This window comes from Lichenostomus cassidix, chromosome 6 (assembly GCF_008360975.1).
Source record: "Lichenostomus cassidix isolate B80296 chromosome 6, HeHo_3.0, whole genome shotgun sequence".
NCBI classification, from domain to species: domain Eukaryota; kingdom Metazoa; phylum Chordata; class Aves; order Passeriformes; family Meliphagidae; genus Lichenostomus; species Lichenostomus cassidix.
The window spans coordinates 12393406-12411269 of NC_139487.1; the positions used below are offsets into that span (position 1 = coordinate 12393406).

The window sequence follows — 17864 nt, forward strand, 5'->3', positions numbered from 1 at the left end:
TTGTGCAATACAGCAGTACCTTCTAGAGGATGCCACTGAGCTGGGTTTTAGCTCAGCATATGAAGCAAATCTCAGTGTGAATGGCTTGGATTAAACACTTGCTTGTGATTGGTTATGAAAAAGGAGAGTTTTGTGTACAAGGAATTAGTTTCAGAAGCAGCCAGTTCTGCATTGTTGGCTTTTGTGGTTGCAGTTGCACCTGTTCCAGGTACAATCAGACAAACCTCATTACCCAGGGATGAGGTGGTGTTTGGAGGCCAGAGGTTTGCATGGTGATTCCAAACATTTAACCTGGGGAGTCATGTGCCTCTAATGTGTTTGTGGAGTGCATGACTTTAAATTCAGAGTCACGAGTTGCAGGGATCTGAAGTTGGGGTGATGATACTTGGTGACAATAAAATTGTTCCTTTCCAGAAAACCTTGTATGTTGGGTTATCTGGGGTTTTATGAGCTTGAAGCTGTGGGGGGGAACACAGGGTATGATTTTGTCTTTTTAAACATAAATGGCTAAAGGAATCAATCTGAATTTGCAGGTAAAAGGCTTGGCTGCTAGGATATATGGCAAATGGCAGGATGTGATACAAAGCACTCGGCTTACTCAGGTACTGTAATGAAACCATTTTCTCTCTTCCCACATTATGGGGTGCATTTAACTCATTTTTTAGCACTTGAAAATAGCATAATCTTTCAAAGAGATTTTCTTTTTCTTCATAAATGGCATGGCTGTGGAATACACTTAGATCTATTAGTATGGATTTTAATTAAAATTCTTACTTTGCTGGCTTTGATAAAACCAAGATCTCTTCTCCATCATTAATAAAAGCACTATTTTTTGTAAAGGTGTGTGTAATACATGGAAATCCCAGTCCTGAGCCGAGTCACAGGGCCTGTCTGTTTACAGCTATTAACAAATGCTTCCAAAAGGACATTGGGGAAGGAATGCAGTGAGGCACTTCCTGCTGTGGTTTGGCACCGTGTGGCTTTGAGACTTTTGAGTCCAGGGCTTTATCCACATATGTTTATCCACATATGCTCTCGACAGCTCCTCCCCCTTTGAAAGTGGCAAATTTCATGCTGTGATTAGGCAAAGCCTCTCATGTTTGTAAAAATATGCAGTAGTAAATAATGCCATGGTAAATCTCTCAGAAATATTTACCTTTGTGACATCTAGCTGGCCTTGGTGGAATTAGGTGGATAATTTCTACTGATACCCAAAGTTCAGAGCTGTTTCTTCCAGCCTTGGCTTGTAAGGTTTCTTTTGGACTGTGATCAGGCCAACTGTCTTAGTCCTGTCTTGGAACATAAAGCTATCTCTCTTGGAAAATTAGCTTTACATTTAGTAATGCAGAGTATAATTTACATAAAATTTAAATTATACATATATGCCTAGTATTGATTGCAGTTAAAAACTGTGTAACTAACCATTTGTAAAGACTACTAATCACTCCCAACAATGTGCAAAAAAAAGAATTTGTGTGTAGTGTGTGTGATATTTCATGTTCTAGAGCAGGGAGTGACACATGTAACACATGGCTGCAGAATCTGCTTAGCAGTTAATGAAAGGTGATAATGATGTAGCTCCTTCAGAGTGGTTTCTTCAGAGATGTTTGGGGTTGATTCACATATGGGGAAACTGGCAAGTGTTTCAGGAAAAAATTCCAGGGACTTTTTCCAGCACATTGTGGTGCTCCCAAGCACTTGCCTACTCTACTCATTTCTTCTGACACTGGGTTTCTGAGTTGTATACTAATTTGTTTTTACTCTTCAGGGAAAACTGCATGACTTCTGGGAGCCAGATTCATGAAATCTTGCCTAGTTAAAGGAAAATAACAGAGAAACTGAAGGAAGATGTACAATGAATGGAGCTTCACCTTGTTTGGAACAGAGGAAATCAGTGACCTGAGTTAGAGCTTGAGCTTGATTCAGACAGATACTAGACACATGAGGATCTGATTTGACTAACATTGTTTTTTACTACACATGCTCTACTTCTGAAAAATTGAAGTGGATAAACTGAAAAAAAAATCAGCCATTCCTATAGCCGTATCAGAATTGGCTAGAAATATTTTACCATATTGAAACCTGAGGGAAGTTTTCTTGTTTCCCTTGTTAATCACAAGGCATATTTGAAAACAGTATGTATTCTTTTTCTTGCCAGCTCATACCTGCAAGCATTGTTTTAGGTTGGCTGGAGAACAACTTCCCTGTGACATGGAATGTGAGTTCAGAAGCAGTGTTAGACCTCCCCTGCTGTGAGCAAGTGAGGAAGTGGTTCAGGTCTGGGGTGAATCATGGTAATCTGCAAAGCAGAATTGGTATGAACATCCAGTGTCTCTTAAAAATACAAAATACATCAGTTACGCTTTCTTTAAAAATGAAGAAATTACTAATCCTAAAATATCATCTCAGTGGAGATTTGAGAAAAGCATTTGGCTCACCTGTGTAAAGACTGGGAAAGCCATATAAAGACTGAATTCCTTGGTGTGAAGTCCTGCTGCACACACAATATGTGCTCAAAGCTCCAGGAGGTGTTTATGTAATAATCAGAGGAAGGTGTGATCTCCTTTTGTGCTCTCTGTGCAAATGCCATCACTTAAATCCTACACTGTGTTTTGTCTGTAGGATGGATGTATATAGGAAGAGAAAGTTATAGTATTGCACCAGTGGGGGATTCCCATAATAAGTGAGATTTTTAATAACATCAACATGTGTGTTTTATAATACTGTTTCCTTTTAATTCTTGTCGATTACCCTGTCTTGTATGATAAAGTCTCTATGATAAGAATGTAAAATAAGACTCAAAAGAACTGCCAACCACACAATCTTTAATTATGTGTATTACATATAAAGGAACTGCTATAGAATGGACATGTCTTAGAGGAAATCTATTTTATTTGCAAATTCATACTAAATGTTTTTCTTTCTTTTCAAGTGTTATATAGTTATGTCAATGTCATCTTTTGGTGTCTTTCTTAGCTTATCTGCCTTCCCTCTTGTAACAGTTGCTTACTCTGTTGAATATATTGTATGTAATTTTATTAATGTTTATATTTTTTTTCACTAATATTGTATAAAGGTAAAAAAATGCAGAATGTTTACTGTATTTAATGTGTATATATTTTCTTACTGTGTAAAGTTGACATTGCTGGCCTGTATATTTTGAAGAAGGAAAGGGGAGGGGTTTAGATGAACAGCTTTTGTACTGCAGTTCAAAGCATGTTGAAACTGCTGAGGTTTGGGTTTTTTCCACACAAAATAACCACTTTGATAATTACTTTTATTTAACAGAACAATGAAAAAATAAAACCAGACACTCCTTTCTAGTTAAATGTTTCTGGACAAAATGGACTGTTTCACACACAAAAAAAAAATGGCTGCAGGTCCTATTTTGTTCTTATGGCACATGTGACAATTCTTAGGTTCACAGCTGATTAGCTTGCTATAAATGGAGACAGTTTTGAAATCATTCTCAGCTCAGCCCGTCCTGTGTTTTCATGCTTAATGCCTGTGTATACATTCTAGCACTTTCCCTCTCTCTCCCACTCCTGCTTTGTCTGGACTTCTCTTCCATCTGTTTTGTAGCTGAGGAGTAATTCCCCTGTAGCTGAAGTCTAGATGTGGGTTGAATTGGTGCTCATCAGAATCCTTGCAGAGGTGGTCCCCAAGCATCATGATGGGGTCTTTACAAGGGGCTCCTGGCAGTGAAATACCAAACCTGCTGCCCTTGTGTTTGGCCAACTCATTTGTCTCCAGCCAGAACTTACACACATTGGAAAAGGTTGTTTGCACACTAAAGGTCTTAACTGCTTTGGATGTCTTCAAAAAAACATTTTGCACTGAGGTCTATCTTTTGATACTATATTGGCTGTATTAAGAGCCATATTATCACATTTCATGTGGAAGTAGGTGCACTTTATTGCAGTAATAACAGAAAAAATTAAAGTCTGATTATAAAATAAATGTTTGTAGCGCCTTGCTTTTTTTTTTTTTCTTTTTAAATTTTCTGACAAGCCTCTCTATGGCTTAAAATAACCCAAATACTTCTGGTTTTAAAATTGAAGAAACCTGCCCATGAAACTATCTGTGCATCTCATATTGTCACTGTTCCTGCTGTGGAACTTGGTAATGGATGGAGATTTCAGAAGTGATTAATGACTTGCAGGTAGGTCTGGCTGAAGGTCAGTAGGACACTTCATTGATGCAGTGGCTGCCAGAACTCTCTGAAGTCCCCAAAGCTGATGATTTCGTTGAGAATGTCTTTGGGAAAAGCAGGTGACTGGAATACCTGAAGTGTGTTATTATTGGTGGAGCATCTTGTTAGATTGCTGCAAAGGCATTTTAGAGGAAGCATATCAGTGTGGAAAAAGTCTTTTAACACTGAGGGATGGGTGCTGCAGTGTTGGTTTTCTGACACAGAAAGCCAGGTCTGTCTCCATTAGAGTTTCCTGTGCTCAGCACTGTCCAGCACCAGTTCTGGGGGCAGCACTTTGGCACGGGGGCTGCGATAGACACTGTGCTGCTGTGGAGATTCAAGCAAGTACTTCCAGGAAGTTGGGTTCTTCTGCTGATCCTGTCACGAGTAGGAATACTGAAGCTAAGTACTAACGCTGGTCTTGCATGCTTGTTTTCTTTCCCAGAAGAGCTGTATGTATAGCACAGCATCCCTGGCTTTGGGTTTGTGTTTTGCTTTTTTTTTTTTTTTGTTTGTTTGCCTTCTACTCTTTTGTGGTGGTTGTATGACCTTTTGTTTTACTGAAAGGGGCAAGTCAGATACATTTTTGCTGAAGATGACCCCCTAGTTTTGATGGGGTCTCATTCCATGGGTTTATAAGCTTTTGGAAAACTTCTTGCCCAGTTTCCCTGTGGAAAACGCTGTCCTCTGCCAGAGGGGCAGCTGTTACCACTGGCATATTAGTGCTTGTTTCTGCATCCTGAACGAGAGAAAAGGCTCTTGAGGCTGGCTGCCTTCGAGCAGAGAAGAGGTTTGATGAGCTTGTAGGAGCCTAAGCAGCTGCTAGCAGCTCCAAAGGAGCTGCCCGCAGAGGTCAGACAATCATTAGTGGATTTAGCTTATGCCTTGTGGTTTAACTTATCAGAATTCCCTTAATGATGTTTAAATTGCCATTTCCCCATATTCCCCCAGGCTGTGAAGTACCCTCAGGTTTTGCCTTGTGGATATTTTGCCAGCTTTACTGGCAGGGCCCCTTATCACATGTTGAAAAGGGCTTTCAGTGCTGGGGAACGGCGTGGGCTGCTGATGGGGAGGATTCTAGAGAAAGTAAATTCCTCGAAGGGCTTCTCTTTGCGGAGAGGCTTTTAGTTTTGCCTGACTGATGCTTTTTTCAGCCAGCGCTTCCTCGCCTTTTCAGTCAGGAATTTGAAAGGGAGTATTTTATCTGGTATCAAAAGCAGGGCTGGGTGTTGAGAGAAGAAAAACATTCGCATCTTCCCATCTTGATATTTTGCTCTGGATGGTGAAAGCGAGTCCTATACTTCAAGGCTGCTTTTAAGTGGCGTTTGGGTACGCTGTACTTTTTTGAATGTCTCCCTTTTCTCTGCATGGTGAGCTGCTGCTAATGTTTCACCTCCTTCAGCTTTCCTGCCACCTCCCAGTTCCCTGGAGGGAGGTCACGGGGAAGGGGGTGGAAACTCCACTGGAATTGTTCCCTTCATTGTCATCAAAGCGCCTTTGCCATCAGCCTGGGGGGAAACCTAAAGCTTTTCAAGGCAGGTTTGGCCCGTATGGTGTGTAGGGGTGGATAAAGGGGCCATTTTCACACACCCTTGTCCCAGTGCTTGCCTTTGGGTTTGCATTTGCGGCTGAAGCTGCCTGAAGCCCGGCGAGCGACGCTCCTTCCCTCTCGCAGAGAGAAGCAGAAAGGGTAAATGGATTTGTGCTGCTTTTGTGCTACGGGGCGAGTCCTTCACCCGAGCAGTGAGCGCTGTGAGCTGGGGCTTGGCACGCAGCATTCGGGGCTTTGCCTCTGGGTCTCAGGCTCTCCTCTCCCCAAGTCTGATGAAACTCGGGGCTCTCAGAGCAGATGCAGGACCAGAGGGTCCTTTTCCTCTCTGGACTGACCGCCAGGCTGCGGCTGGAATATAAACAATAGCTTAAATCTGCCAGGCGCAGCGGTGGGGAGAGGGGGGCAAGGCGTTCAGATTCCTGCTTTCTTCACACTGCAGGCTTTTATAAAGGCAGCGTAAATCATGCAGGGAAGCCGTAGGCTCCTCAGACAGCATCGTTCAGGCTCTCAGACACATTGATCTGCGTGCTGGAAACTGAACCTGTCCCTTTTGCCCCAACCACGCAGTGGGGAGAGGCCTGCCAGGTGAGGATGCTGAGATGCTGCATTGCATACCAACTCTCCTCCACCTTCGTGGAGCGCTGCCAGCCTCCCCTGTGTACTAGCCCATTTTTTCCCCCCCAGTATTTTGTGCTCCAGCATTGTTATGGTAAGGTTTGCACAACACAACGTGTTTTTCCCTCCAGTTGATTTTCTCTGATTAGCCCATTTTTCCTCTTGCCCTCATTCTGTTTTTTCCCGCAGTATGCGAACGCCGTTTGCTGAGAAACTGTGTCAGCCTTCCTCTAATTAAGAGTCTGGCAGGAGCCAGCGCAACAGTAATTTTGGAGATGACGCTTCCAGTTTGGAGCTGACAGTAAGCTGAGGTGCTGCGGCAGGGGCTCGTGCTGGGGATGCGGGAATGTTCTCCGGCTGAGCAGGACAGGGGGACCCACGAGGAGCCTGCTGCAGGAGCAGTGAGTACCCTGGGTGCATCTCAGCTTGGGTGTTTAAACTGTGTCCTCTTGAAAAGCAGCTGCAGGAATGGTTAAATCCTCGGTTATGTCACAGGTTTAGCCCTTTGTGAGGGAGTCTGTGTGCGTGTGCAAAGGACAGGAATAAATTGCAGCGGCTGTCTCTCTAAAATAGTTGTAATATTGGAAAGTAAGATGGAGAGCTCAACAATTCAATGGCCTGAAAAGGGGCAAATAAGGAGAAGCCATTCAATGGCACCCTGTAATATGGCTTCAGACTCCATAGTTCTTTTATTAGCAGGAAAGCTCAAAGCAAACAAAAGGAGACGGGAGCTGGGGATCTGCTTGCCTCAGGATGTAGTGGATGCTAAAAGCTTTAGAGGTTCAAAGAGCATTTTGTGGCAGAAAATTGCAGCGGGGGTCTATGAAATGAAAGCAGCTCTCCCTGGCTGAGAAAGCTTCAGGCTGCTCATCCCTGAGGGTGGAGCAGGTGCTGGGGAGATATCCCAGATGTCTGTCCTGCTCCTTCATCCCCTTGCAAGGTGCTAGGATTTGGTCCAGTGTGGTGTTACTGCCTGTGTGCTTTACGTGAACAGCTGAGGGATTTCATATTATGTCATCTCAGTTTCCAAACTGTCTGTTGTGTCCACCATTGCATCTCTCCTTCTACTCCTGAGACAGAAGTTGCTGTTGAAGGTGGTGCCAGCCCTTGCTCTGAAGGAGCCTAGTGAGGTGCATGGGATCAAATGTTTCATTTGGCTGAAGAAAACTCAGTGGCATTTTTTGATCTTTCTAATGACCCTATGAGTGAGACTAGGAGAACGAGTTGAGTGGTTCAGGAGCTCCAGCAGAACACAGCCAACCACATGCCCGAGCTGACCTCCTTCCTCTCCCCTCCCACTCCATCCATAGATGTTTGCAGCTAGGAGAAGTGCAAATAAGAGCAGACGAGGTTTTTTTTTTTTTTAAACCTTCCTATGTGGTACCTCTAGATCACAATTCAGCATTTTCCCTCTCTACTTGCTGTGTCAGATTTGCCTCTTGGGGGCAACCTCACCCTGCTCTGGCTGAGACCAAAGGGAGTTGAAGTGCTTGGGGGGCGATGACTCACTGCGCATCTCTCTCTGCCTTTGCGTTATCTGATCATTTTTAGCAATCGAGGTCATTATTTGCTGAAAGGATTTCAGGATTTAAGCCGTCGAGGCTGACTGTTGGTGGCTTTTCAGAAATGATGCGATTGGATCTTGAAGGTCCCTTTCCAGGCTTGGAGTCCTTCAAAGTTTTTTCCTGCCCTGGTGTCCTTCAGCAAGAGGAGACTAGCATGGAAGGACATGTGTTTTGTGGTTCTGGTTTAATGGGCAGAGCATAAATCTGTGCGAGGAAGATTTACAGTGTTCTCCTGGCTCTTTTGCCTGGCTTGGCTTGGACTGCCACTAAGCCTATCAGATAGTGCTGCGGACACTCTGACTTGTCATAGGGGAGAGAGCAAAATTACAGCTGCAGCTCCATTTCAGCCCCGTGTCCCTGAGCAGGCGTCTCATATAAGCCTTGTCCACAAAAGACCATTTGCATTTATTTAAAGGGCGTTGAGGTATATGATGGAATAAAGGAAGTATTATTCATGCTTCGTGCCGTGGTTCCTAATGGTACTTTACACGCTGATATGACCTACAAAGCTTGTTGTTTTGTGCCTGCAGTGCTCTGATGTTCTTCCTACCCTGAGGGTCAGAGATGACAGGAATAAATGATCGTGATGAGTGTCTTGCGAATCCCTGCTCGCTCCCCTTGGAAGTGTCCTTGCCAGGGCACAGCTTGGTGACCTTGCTGGCTCAGGCAGTGTCCTTGTCCAGCCCACGGGAGTGAACAGAGTGGTGTTCCTGTGAGATGTGAGGGCAGATTCATTCATCCATATTTGTGTTTCACCTTCTCCCCAAAGCACAGGGATACAGTTTGAGCTGGGCAGGGGCTTGGCCCAAACTGGATTCACGCAGGGTCCCTTCTCTGGAAAACACCAGGGAGGAGGCTGGAGCAAGTGAGGTTAACCACGGACCCCAAAGCATAGGGAATACTCCAAAGAGGGGTGCAGGACCTTGCAGCTTGTGTCTGCCCAGCAAAGGACTGAGTCAGCCCTGCTAGGGCAGCAGCTCCTGGCTCCAGCCAGCCTGGGCACTTGGACAGCTCATTAACCCAGCCCTCCAGCACTTGCTCTGCTGGCCTTGACACTGTCCTTCCTAATAGCTCCTCTTCTTTCCTTCTTTTTTTTTTCTCTTTTATTTTTCTTTTCTTTTAATAAAGGTAAATTAGCTATATGGATATGCAGGAACATGAATCAAAGGAATTCAGTTGACTCTTGAATGAACCGTTCTTACAGAGATGTGCTAAAGCACCAGGATGTGATGGATGCAGCCTGCCCAGAAAACACCTAAGGACAAAAACTGCTTGTAAAGCATCTCACTGCAGCCTCCAAAAATCTGATTATGTAGGGGGAGGCAAAAAAAAGATCAGGTTTTGGAATACATTAACTCAGTTGAACAGCACAGAGAGAAGGTACCAGCGAGAAGCAAATCAATTCCTGAAGGCTGCTGGGAAATTTCACTGAGTTGGAGCTTCAGAGTAAGGCTGGCTGCACTTAGGAGAGTTATGTTTCACCTGAAATATTTAACACTGGGCATTTGAAATGCTCTGTGTGTCCAAAGAGCCCACCAAAAATATGCTTAGGAGATTTTAGAGGAACTCTGGGCTCATGCCATGCTGTTGATGGGTGAACCCAGATATTCGGGTTGCTTGGTTTTGTTGGTTTTTTGTAGTTTTTTTGGTTTTTAAAGAAAAGCATGGGAAGGATAAGTGTCTGGCCTCCATCACAGGGATGCAAAAATTACCATGTAATGAATGCTGGTCTGCTTTTGGGACACGTGCTGACAGATCTGTTGTTAGGAGGGAGATGTTTCCATAGCAAAACCATCATTCTAAATGGCACTGTAACTCAGCAGAGATGCTGCGGTGGCCCCGGGGACCATCTTCCCGAACCATTCTGAGCATCCTTCCAGGGAATACGGGAAAGCAGTGGCAGGGGGGATCAGAGCAGCTCGTGCTGATGCTCCCCACAGTGCTGCCATAGCACCAGGGCTCTGCTGGCAAGGCTGTCAGCTCAGCGTTTTTGAGTCCTTTCTGACTTTAAAAGAAAACTACAACAAAAGGCAAGCTCGAAATAGCTCATTTTATCTAAGCAGACAAACAACTTGCTTTGAGCATCATTGTCACTCAGGCTAAATTACTTTTAGATGTTTTTAATGACTGGGTAACGTTTTTCAGCTGTTCATGCTGCAGCACCCTGCTGAGGAACAGTCCATCTGTAAAGACCAAGGACTCCAATATTGTGGTTGTTCTTCCTGACATTCGTTTGGCTTTATTATTCGATACATGATTCCCTGTGGCAGAGATGTTTTCAGCTAAATTTACAGCTACAAGCTCTTTTCTTTGCATAACGGGGATCTGTTTCCAAAAGGGTTGGAAGGCTGGCTATGCATGCACTAGTGGGAGGTCAGGGATGTAGAGGAGAAACTCTGGGAGATTGAAGGTGACAGTCCAAATCCTGTCTGCTCTGAGGGTGACATTGGCGCTGGGCTGGAGGGATTTTAACCCATCATTTGTTACCTCCACCTTTCATTCACTTGTAATGCACGGCACGGAGAGCTGTGACTTGCAAAATGATCCCACCAGGGATGTGGTTTGTGACATCAGCCATGCAGGTCTCTTGAATCCCTCTTTCCAAGGCAGGCACAGCTTTTGCATTCGTTTCTAAAGGCAACTTCTAAGCCACTCGCCTTCACCATTTCTGGGTTTTGCAGTGCTTCTGGGAGATTGTATTTTTAAATCCTAGCTCATAAATTTTGGAAGCTACTTTCCTTCCCCACCCCCTCGCCCCTATCAAAGTGTCAGAGCTGAAGAAAAACTGTGAGAATGATGGATATGCCCAGCTCTGCTTGCCAGTGCTCTGCTGTGTGTGTGGGGGGGTTATTTACTGCACTGCTCGGGTTGTTTCTTCTTTGGTGGCAGAGATAGCAGTGTTGGGGTTCGGTGCCTGGGCAGGAGGGGTAGGATGCCCATGGGTCAGCTGAGCATTGGGCTGGAGGAGGCAGGGCTGGGAGAGAGGTCACTTGGGCACAGGGACACAGCAAGCCAAAAGGTGAAGCCATGGGGACATGGATCCTGTCCGGTGGATTGGCTCAGAGGGTGGGTACTGGGGGCCATGACACCTTCCAGGCTTTAGCTCTGGGGGGTGCAGGTTGGCTCACCCAAAAAGGCAGCTTTTAAAAGCCACCAGGCTTATCCCAGTCCTCATGCAACCCCAGGTGTTTGTGTTGCTGCTCTAGGAAGTGTGTGGCAGGGGCCTAACCTGCTGTGCAGGGGAAAACACAGGGGGCTGTGCCCCACTGCAGAAAAAGAGAGAGACACCCCTGTGCTCCCTGGCCAGGCTGGAGCCTGCCTGCTTTTACTGGGAGCAGCTGGGATGATGGGCAGAGGGGTCGCCAATATCCAGCCCAGCCAGTCACTTCTCCTGGAGTTATGCCTCTGCCTCTTCCCTGCCTGCAGCCACCTTTGCCCTGCTCCTGACCCAGAGCTGGGACAAGACCCCACACTGATCCCCAAAACTCCATTCTCTAATGGAATTCCCAGTGGCTGCTGGCGTTCCCCCTTCCCAAGCTGCAGGAACATCCCAAAGCAGCTCTGCCTGGTTGAAAGGCAGGTCAGGACCCTGCCCTCCCGCAGTCTCACCAGCCCTTCCCTGAGGGCACTCTGCCGACAGATCCTGAGCCAGGGAGATGCTTTCCGCTGGCTTAGAGAGGTTTGCAGACAAGCAAACCGAGCTCTGCCAGCTCCCTGTGTGAGCGCCTGTCCTCCGTGAACTCCCGTGCGTCTCTTGCAGCCGGGCTTGTGGGAACGGATCGGAGGCTGCTGTGACTCAGCTGCTTCTCCCTTGAGAAAATCTGCCCTGGCACGGTGCTTGGCTCTGCGGCTGGGGCTGCTGGCACCTGGCAGCCTTCATCAACAAATGGCCTTGGGCAAAACATCCCAATTTCCACTGCCAAACATTTATGGGAGGAGAAATGCAGCATCTAATCTCGCAGGAAGTTAAGGCAGCAACTCTGTGCTATACTGAGCTGGGGGGAAAATGCCCCATCCCTCCCTGAAGCTGAGCCTTGGGCTGGAGAGGCTGCAGCACGGGCTGGCTCTTCTGGTCTGCCCCTGCATTTTCCATCTCCTTATAACTTTCTCAGACAAATTCTTCTGCAATTGTAATTTTCCCCGCTGGCCCTCAGCCTGAAGAAACAGTGGTTTGGAAAGTTTGCTCAATGACTTGAAGGGAAGAGGCTCCCAAGCCTTTCATGCTCTGTGCCCACTGGAATATTTTTTTTCCCGGGGCTAATCTGTGGAGCATCACGCTTGGCTTGACGAGTCCATAACACTCTCAAGAAAACAAAGCCAAGTCTGGTGAGTGTGTACTCAGCTGCTGGGAAGCCCCAAGTGCTGCTGTCAGAGTCCAGGCAACACCATTGGGTCTTTTCTGTTCCTCTGCTTCACACAGCTCTGCTGGCCTGGAATCTGGGCAGGCTGCTCCTCTGGTGGGCAAAGGAGACTGATGAGATGGTGGGTGCTGGAGCAGTGAGACTGACCCCCTGGTGTGGGGCTGGTGTGCTCCTCACTGGGCTGTTTTTCCATGGAGGCAGGTAAAGCAGCAATGCAGGTCTCACAGCATAATTGAATGATGGAGGGGCCTGGAGAAAGGCTGGTTTGCCTGTTGCTTTCTCATGTCGAAAGGGGAAAGTACCCGTTTTTCCGCTGGTGGTTTTGACTTTATAACATGCCTCATGCCACGGTGTGGGCTGGCACAGCCTTAGCCTGAGTTTCACAACTCTTTTGTGGGTTTCATAAATCCCCAGCTGCTGGAGCACCGTGATTTTGTAACTCCCAGCTGGCTTTTAAACCAGTCTGGAGAGGAGCTTGAAACAGTCGGATGCCTGCTGCCTCTCAGACCACAGAGGCTGGCAAACCAAATCCCAGATCTGGAGTTCTATCTCACTTTTCTTACTTGGGGCAAGGGAAAGGCAGGCTGCAGGTACTGCTGAGCAGAAGCCAGGCCTGCCCTAGGAAGCAGTTTCCTATCAAAGACTGGGGATCCTGGTCAACCCCCTGGGTTTGATAGGCACTGGAGCCCTGTTAGTGCTGCAACTCCAAAACGGAGCCCTTTGTGACATGCCGCTCCCATGGTGAGCACACTGCCAGTGTATTTTTAATTTAATCCTGCCTGCTATTTGATCCTGCTAAATTGTTTGTATTTACACCTCTATGATCCATAGTGAAATCCTCTGTCTGACCAAATCTGGTTCCCAGTGGTGGGAGAGGAGACACACAGCAGTGGGGAGTGCAGGGGTCTCCTGCCAGTCACCCTGGACATCCCTGTGCATGGGACATCTACTAAGGTCTTGGCTCTGCAGGATAAACCTGAGAGGGGGCAAGAGGGCTGGAGCCTGGGGCCTGACATATTTTGGGACCGCAGGCAGGGTTAGGGTCCCTCGGAGTCCAGGGTAACAATGGGTTCTGAGCTACAACCAAACCAGACAATAGTTCTTCCCCAGCAGAGCTTGAGGCACTTGAGGCAATGTCAGGCAATAAGCACCTTAAATCATGTCGTTGTGTGCTCTGACGGGGTCCCCATGTCCCTCCAGGAAGGCTGCAGCTGGCGGTGGCTGGGGAAGTTGTCTCTGGCAGGGAGCACCCGGCAGCACTGCTGCCCCAGGCGCTGAGCTGCAACCTGAGTGCGCGCAGGTCGCATCTCCCAGGCTCGGGGCGAGCGCGGCATGCGTGCTGGGAGAGCTGATCCGCGCTAATCCCATCAATATTTCACGGTGTCGTGGCCCTGTTATAATTCCTCACATCATTTGGGATGCCGGCTGGGATGGGGGTGTGGTGCCAAGTGAAACATGAGAGCTGCCAGGGCTTTGCCCTGGCTCCCTGGGCATCTGAGGGGTGAAAGGGGCTGTCTGCGAGCATTTCTACTTGCTGCCATGGGTAGAGCTGTGTGATAGAGACAGGCGAACCCAAAAATGCCGGCTGAGTGTTGGAATCTGCCTGGTTTTGCTGTGTGCTGGAGCAGTGGGGCTGTGCTGTGCTGGGCTGTGTACAGATAGGGCTGTGACACGGAAGAGCCTGCTCTGCCCTGTCCTCTCTGTGTGGGACACAGCATTTAAGTGACGACAAGAAAAAATTAAACAGTAACTGGTCTCTGGGCTGGTGATGAGGGCACGAAAGCATTTCCTTTTCCTAAAGGCTGTTTGGAGTAACAGGGAGAGAGCATTTCAGATAAAATCTTGCATGGTTTTGTGGAGGGAGGTTTCCCAAGGCACCATGTCATGACTCAAAGGGTCCCCTGCTCTGGGCAGTCCCCTGGGCTGAGACAGGGGTTGTGGGGCTTTAAGTCCTATGAGGAGCAGCTGATGGAGCTGGGGTTGTTTAACCTGGAGAAAAGGAGGTTCCAAGGAGACCTTATCACTCTCTACAACTGCCTGAAAGGAGACTGTAGCAAGTTGAGGGCCAGATTCTTCTCCCAAGTAACAAGTGATAGGACAAGAGGAAATGGCATCAAGCTGCACCAGGGGAGGTTCAAGTTGGACATTATGAAGAATTTATTCTCTGTAAGTGTGGTCAAGTGTTGGAATGGACTGCCCAGGGAAGTGGTGGGTTCACCATCCCTGGAGGTGCTCAAGAAAAAAATGGATATGGCACTTAATGCCGTGGTTTTGTTGACCGGGTGTTGTTTGGTAAAAGGTTGGACTCAATGATCTTGGAGACCGCTTCCAACCTTAATGATTCTATGATTCTAGAGCTGCCCCAGTAGGAAATTCCCCTTCCAGCACCTTCCTGGCTCTGGGCTAGTGCTGAAGCAGGACCCAGACCTCCCCGCTTGGCAGAATGGATCTGTGGGTAAGAGGAACGAAAGCGCAGGACAGGGTTGGGTCTATTTGGGCTCCTGCTGCTCTGACTCTTGGGAAAGCCATGCAAAGAAGAGGAAGGCCCTGGCCTTCAACCTCGTGGAGCCCTAAATTCCTTCAGTTAATCTCATGGGGGCAGCAGAGCAGGCAAAGCTCTGAAAATAGATCTGTTTCCAGCTGCCAATGACTCGTGTTAATTAATTAAAGCCTCGCAAGCTCAGGCCTGTAAAAGCGCAGTGCTGGTCGCGCCTGGCTCAGCTTGCTCTGCGCTCATGTACTAATTATCCTAGTGCAAGGCCAGCAGCTAACGAAGCTCCAATTTGTGCTGGGTTCGGCTTCCAGCCATGTGGGAGGCAGGGAGTGCTGCTGCAGAATGGGACGGGCACAATGCCCCAGACAAGGGGGAGCCTTGGGCAGCTCTGTCTCAGCCCTGGCACCCCCTTCCCCAGCACTCATGGATCAATTCTCCCCATAACTGGCCCCACAACCTCCAGCTGTGCCTCTGCTAAGGTAGGGAATGGGGTTTGGAGAGAATATGGAGGACTGGCTGCCTTGCAGCACCTGAATCCCCCATCCCTGGGTAAGACAGGCTGGCCAAGAACAACCCTGCCTCACCATCCCTGCCTGGCTCCCAGTGCGTGGGCATCCCACTTCCGCAGGGTGGGCAGAGAGGCGAGGCGTGGAGGAGACGCTGGGGTTTTGCCCAAGGACAGGAGGAAATGGTAATTAGCCTCTGGAGCACAGAGGAGGTGAGGGCGGGAAGGCAGGGAGTGCTGGAGGAGGTGGGTAGTGTCTCTGCTCTGAGAGTAAAGACATGGGCTTGGGCTTTGGATATCATGCTGGAAAAGGGGGTGGTGGCTTCTTGGTGAGCGTGTGCAAGGGTGACAGAGTCACCTGTCACCAGGAGCACCCAGATGGGTCCCTCCTCAGCTGAGACCCATCGGTGGGTGAGGACTGGGGGGATTCAAACCTCTGCTACCCTCCCTCCCACCCACAGAACTTGTAGGAGGCAGAATTCTGGCATGTTAGTCAGACTCCCCACAGGAACACCCCAGCCCTGCCACCCTTACTGACCCTAAAGGTTCAGCAGGTGGTGGAAGCTCACCTGGGGCTGACCCTCATCACCAGACAATGCTCAGCAATTTTAGCACAACCTGCGCAACCCTATGCCTTGCTGTGGATCTGGCTCCAGGTCTGCAGGGTGTAGGGTTGGGGTGCCCTTTGTCCCCTTTCTGGACACCTAACTCCTTGGAGGGGTTGGCGTGGAGTGCAGGGGATGAGCTGGCATGCAGAGGTGGTGGTGCTGGGATTGGGCACCACATGGCTTTGTAACTGCAGGCTGGCAGCACTCGGCCACCCTGCCAGCTCTGAGAGAGCTGTAATGCAGCGTGTGCAGGTACAGCATTTCCCCACCTCCTGCTCCAGCTGATTTCCAACTGCCCTAGATCCAACCTGCTGATTACACAGAGTGTTGGCTCAGAGTTTTGCTTTCAGGAGGCCTGCTGCTGCTGTGAGGGGTGAGGAAGGAGGGTTGGCCAGGTGCTGGAAGCTTACGAAAGGAAAGCAAACACAGGCCTGGACCTGGCAGCTCCTGCACATGGGGAGGAGCTGCAGAAGCCACCCAGGATAAAAAGGCTCCACACAGGGCCCCAGAGAAACCATTACCTGCCTGTGTTTCCAAACAACCTTCCGCCATGTGAATGGGGAGACGCGCTGAGAGCAGAGAGAAGATGGGGCACAGTGCCTGACTCAGGCATGCAGCGCAGGATGCTGGGGTGACTTTGGGGAACAAGAAACCTTAGCGAGCACCATGGCACTGGCTGGGGGCTGTGCTGTGCTGACACTGGTGGCTCTGACTGGGGACTGTGGTGTGATGATACTGGAACCATGCGCCTGCTGTATTGGCAGAGCAGGATGAAGCTTATCCGTGCTCACTCGTGCTTCTCCATAATCACAAGTCCACGATACCAGCTCTTTGCCCCCCCTGACTTCGCAAAGGGCGTCCACACGGGCCTTTTGGTGGGTGCATCACCCAAACCTCCTGTGCTGAGTGAGCCCCCGGCCCACCCCACGTGTTGGGGGCTGCACGGTAGCATCCCGTCCCTGCCTGCTGCGATTCTGCCGAGGGCACGCTGCCGCCTGCTTCCGCGCAGCGCAGGCAGGGGCGGCTCTGCTCCGCTTCCCTCCTCCTCTCTCTCCTCTCCCTCCTCTTCCTCCTCCTCCTCCTCCAAGCGGCCCCACGCCGGCGGCCGCTGGCGGCAGGCCGGGCTCGGCGCCCCCGCGCACAGCGCTGCCGGCAGGGGGCGGTGCGGCTCGGCGCGGCTCGGTCCGGCACGGCGGGGCTGCGCATAGCCGGGCTGCGCTGCCGAGCCGAGCCCTGTGCTGCCGAGCCGAGCCCTGTCCTGCCGCCGCACCGAGCCGTACCCTGGCTTATCTCGCCCTGCCCTGCCCTGCCCTGCCCCGCCGTGCCGCCCGCACTGCCCGCACCTGCTGCGCCACCGCACCGCGCCAGGCAAGTAGCGAGGGGACGCGAGCAGCGCCAGCCGAGCCGGGGCGGGTGCGGGTCCGCAGGCCAGGGGGTGCTGGGTTTGGGCGCCGCACCGCAGGCAGGATCCGGGAGGCTGGATGGTGCGGCTGGCTGCGGCTGCTGCGTGCACACGGCTGGGGCTAGGCTGGGGCTGGGCGCTCAGCCCACGGGCAGGATCTGGGGTGCTGGGTGCCGCTGTTGAATCGCTTGGTAGGGCCTTCGGATGCTGGCTCAGGGTCGGGCTTGAGGTGCTGGATCCCGGGTGCTGAGTCCGCAGGCAGGATTAGGGGTGCTGGGTTCGGGTGCTTAATCCGCAGGCAGGGTTGGGGCTGTTGAATCTGGTGTGCTGAGCCTTGGTCCGGGTCCACAGGCAGGATTGTGAATGCTGGTTCTGTGTGCCCGGGTGCTGGATCCGGGTGCTGAGTCCACAGGCAGGATCTGGGGTGCTGGGTGTGGGTGCTGCACGCACAGGAAGGGTCCAGAGAAAGAGGAGCAGGGCTCTGACCTGCTGAGGTTGAAGTCCAGGGAATAATGTGTGGGGGAGACAAGAGGTCAGAGCCTTGGAGGCAGGATGGAGAGGGGTTCAGGG

At 49.7% G+C, this 17864-nt stretch overlaps 2 protein-coding genes across 5 annotated transcripts in view; both read left to right on the plus strand.

Moving 5' to 3' along the window:
* The window catches only part of SLF2 (SMC5/6 complex localization factor 2), a 29687-nt gene extending 25727 nt beyond the window's left edge, over positions 1 to 3960 (plus strand). For both annotated transcript variants that reach the window (XM_085064966.1, XM_085064967.1), the window contains exons 19-20: positions 534 to 602; positions 1769 to 3960. In XM_085064966.1, coding sequence (XP_084921092.1) covers positions 534 to 602; positions 1769 to 1804 — 105 coding nt within the window. In that variant the 3' untranslated portion in view covers positions 1805 to 3960. The remainder of the gene's footprint in view (positions 1 to 533; positions 603 to 1768) is intronic.
* A 2655-nt stretch (positions 3961 to 6615) lies between these two features.
* Positions 6616 to 17864, plus strand: part of SEMA4G (semaphorin 4G) — a 29809-nt gene continuing 18560 nt past the window's right edge. For 2 of the 3 annotated variants that reach the window (XM_085064970.1, XM_085064976.1), the window contains exon 1: positions 17048 to 17260. The gene's annotated coding sequence lies outside the window, so the exon portion shown is untranslated. Of the gene's footprint in view, positions 6761 to 17047; positions 17261 to 17864 lie in introns of those variants that run through there. The other variant, XM_085064971.1, reaches the window with a different exon arrangement.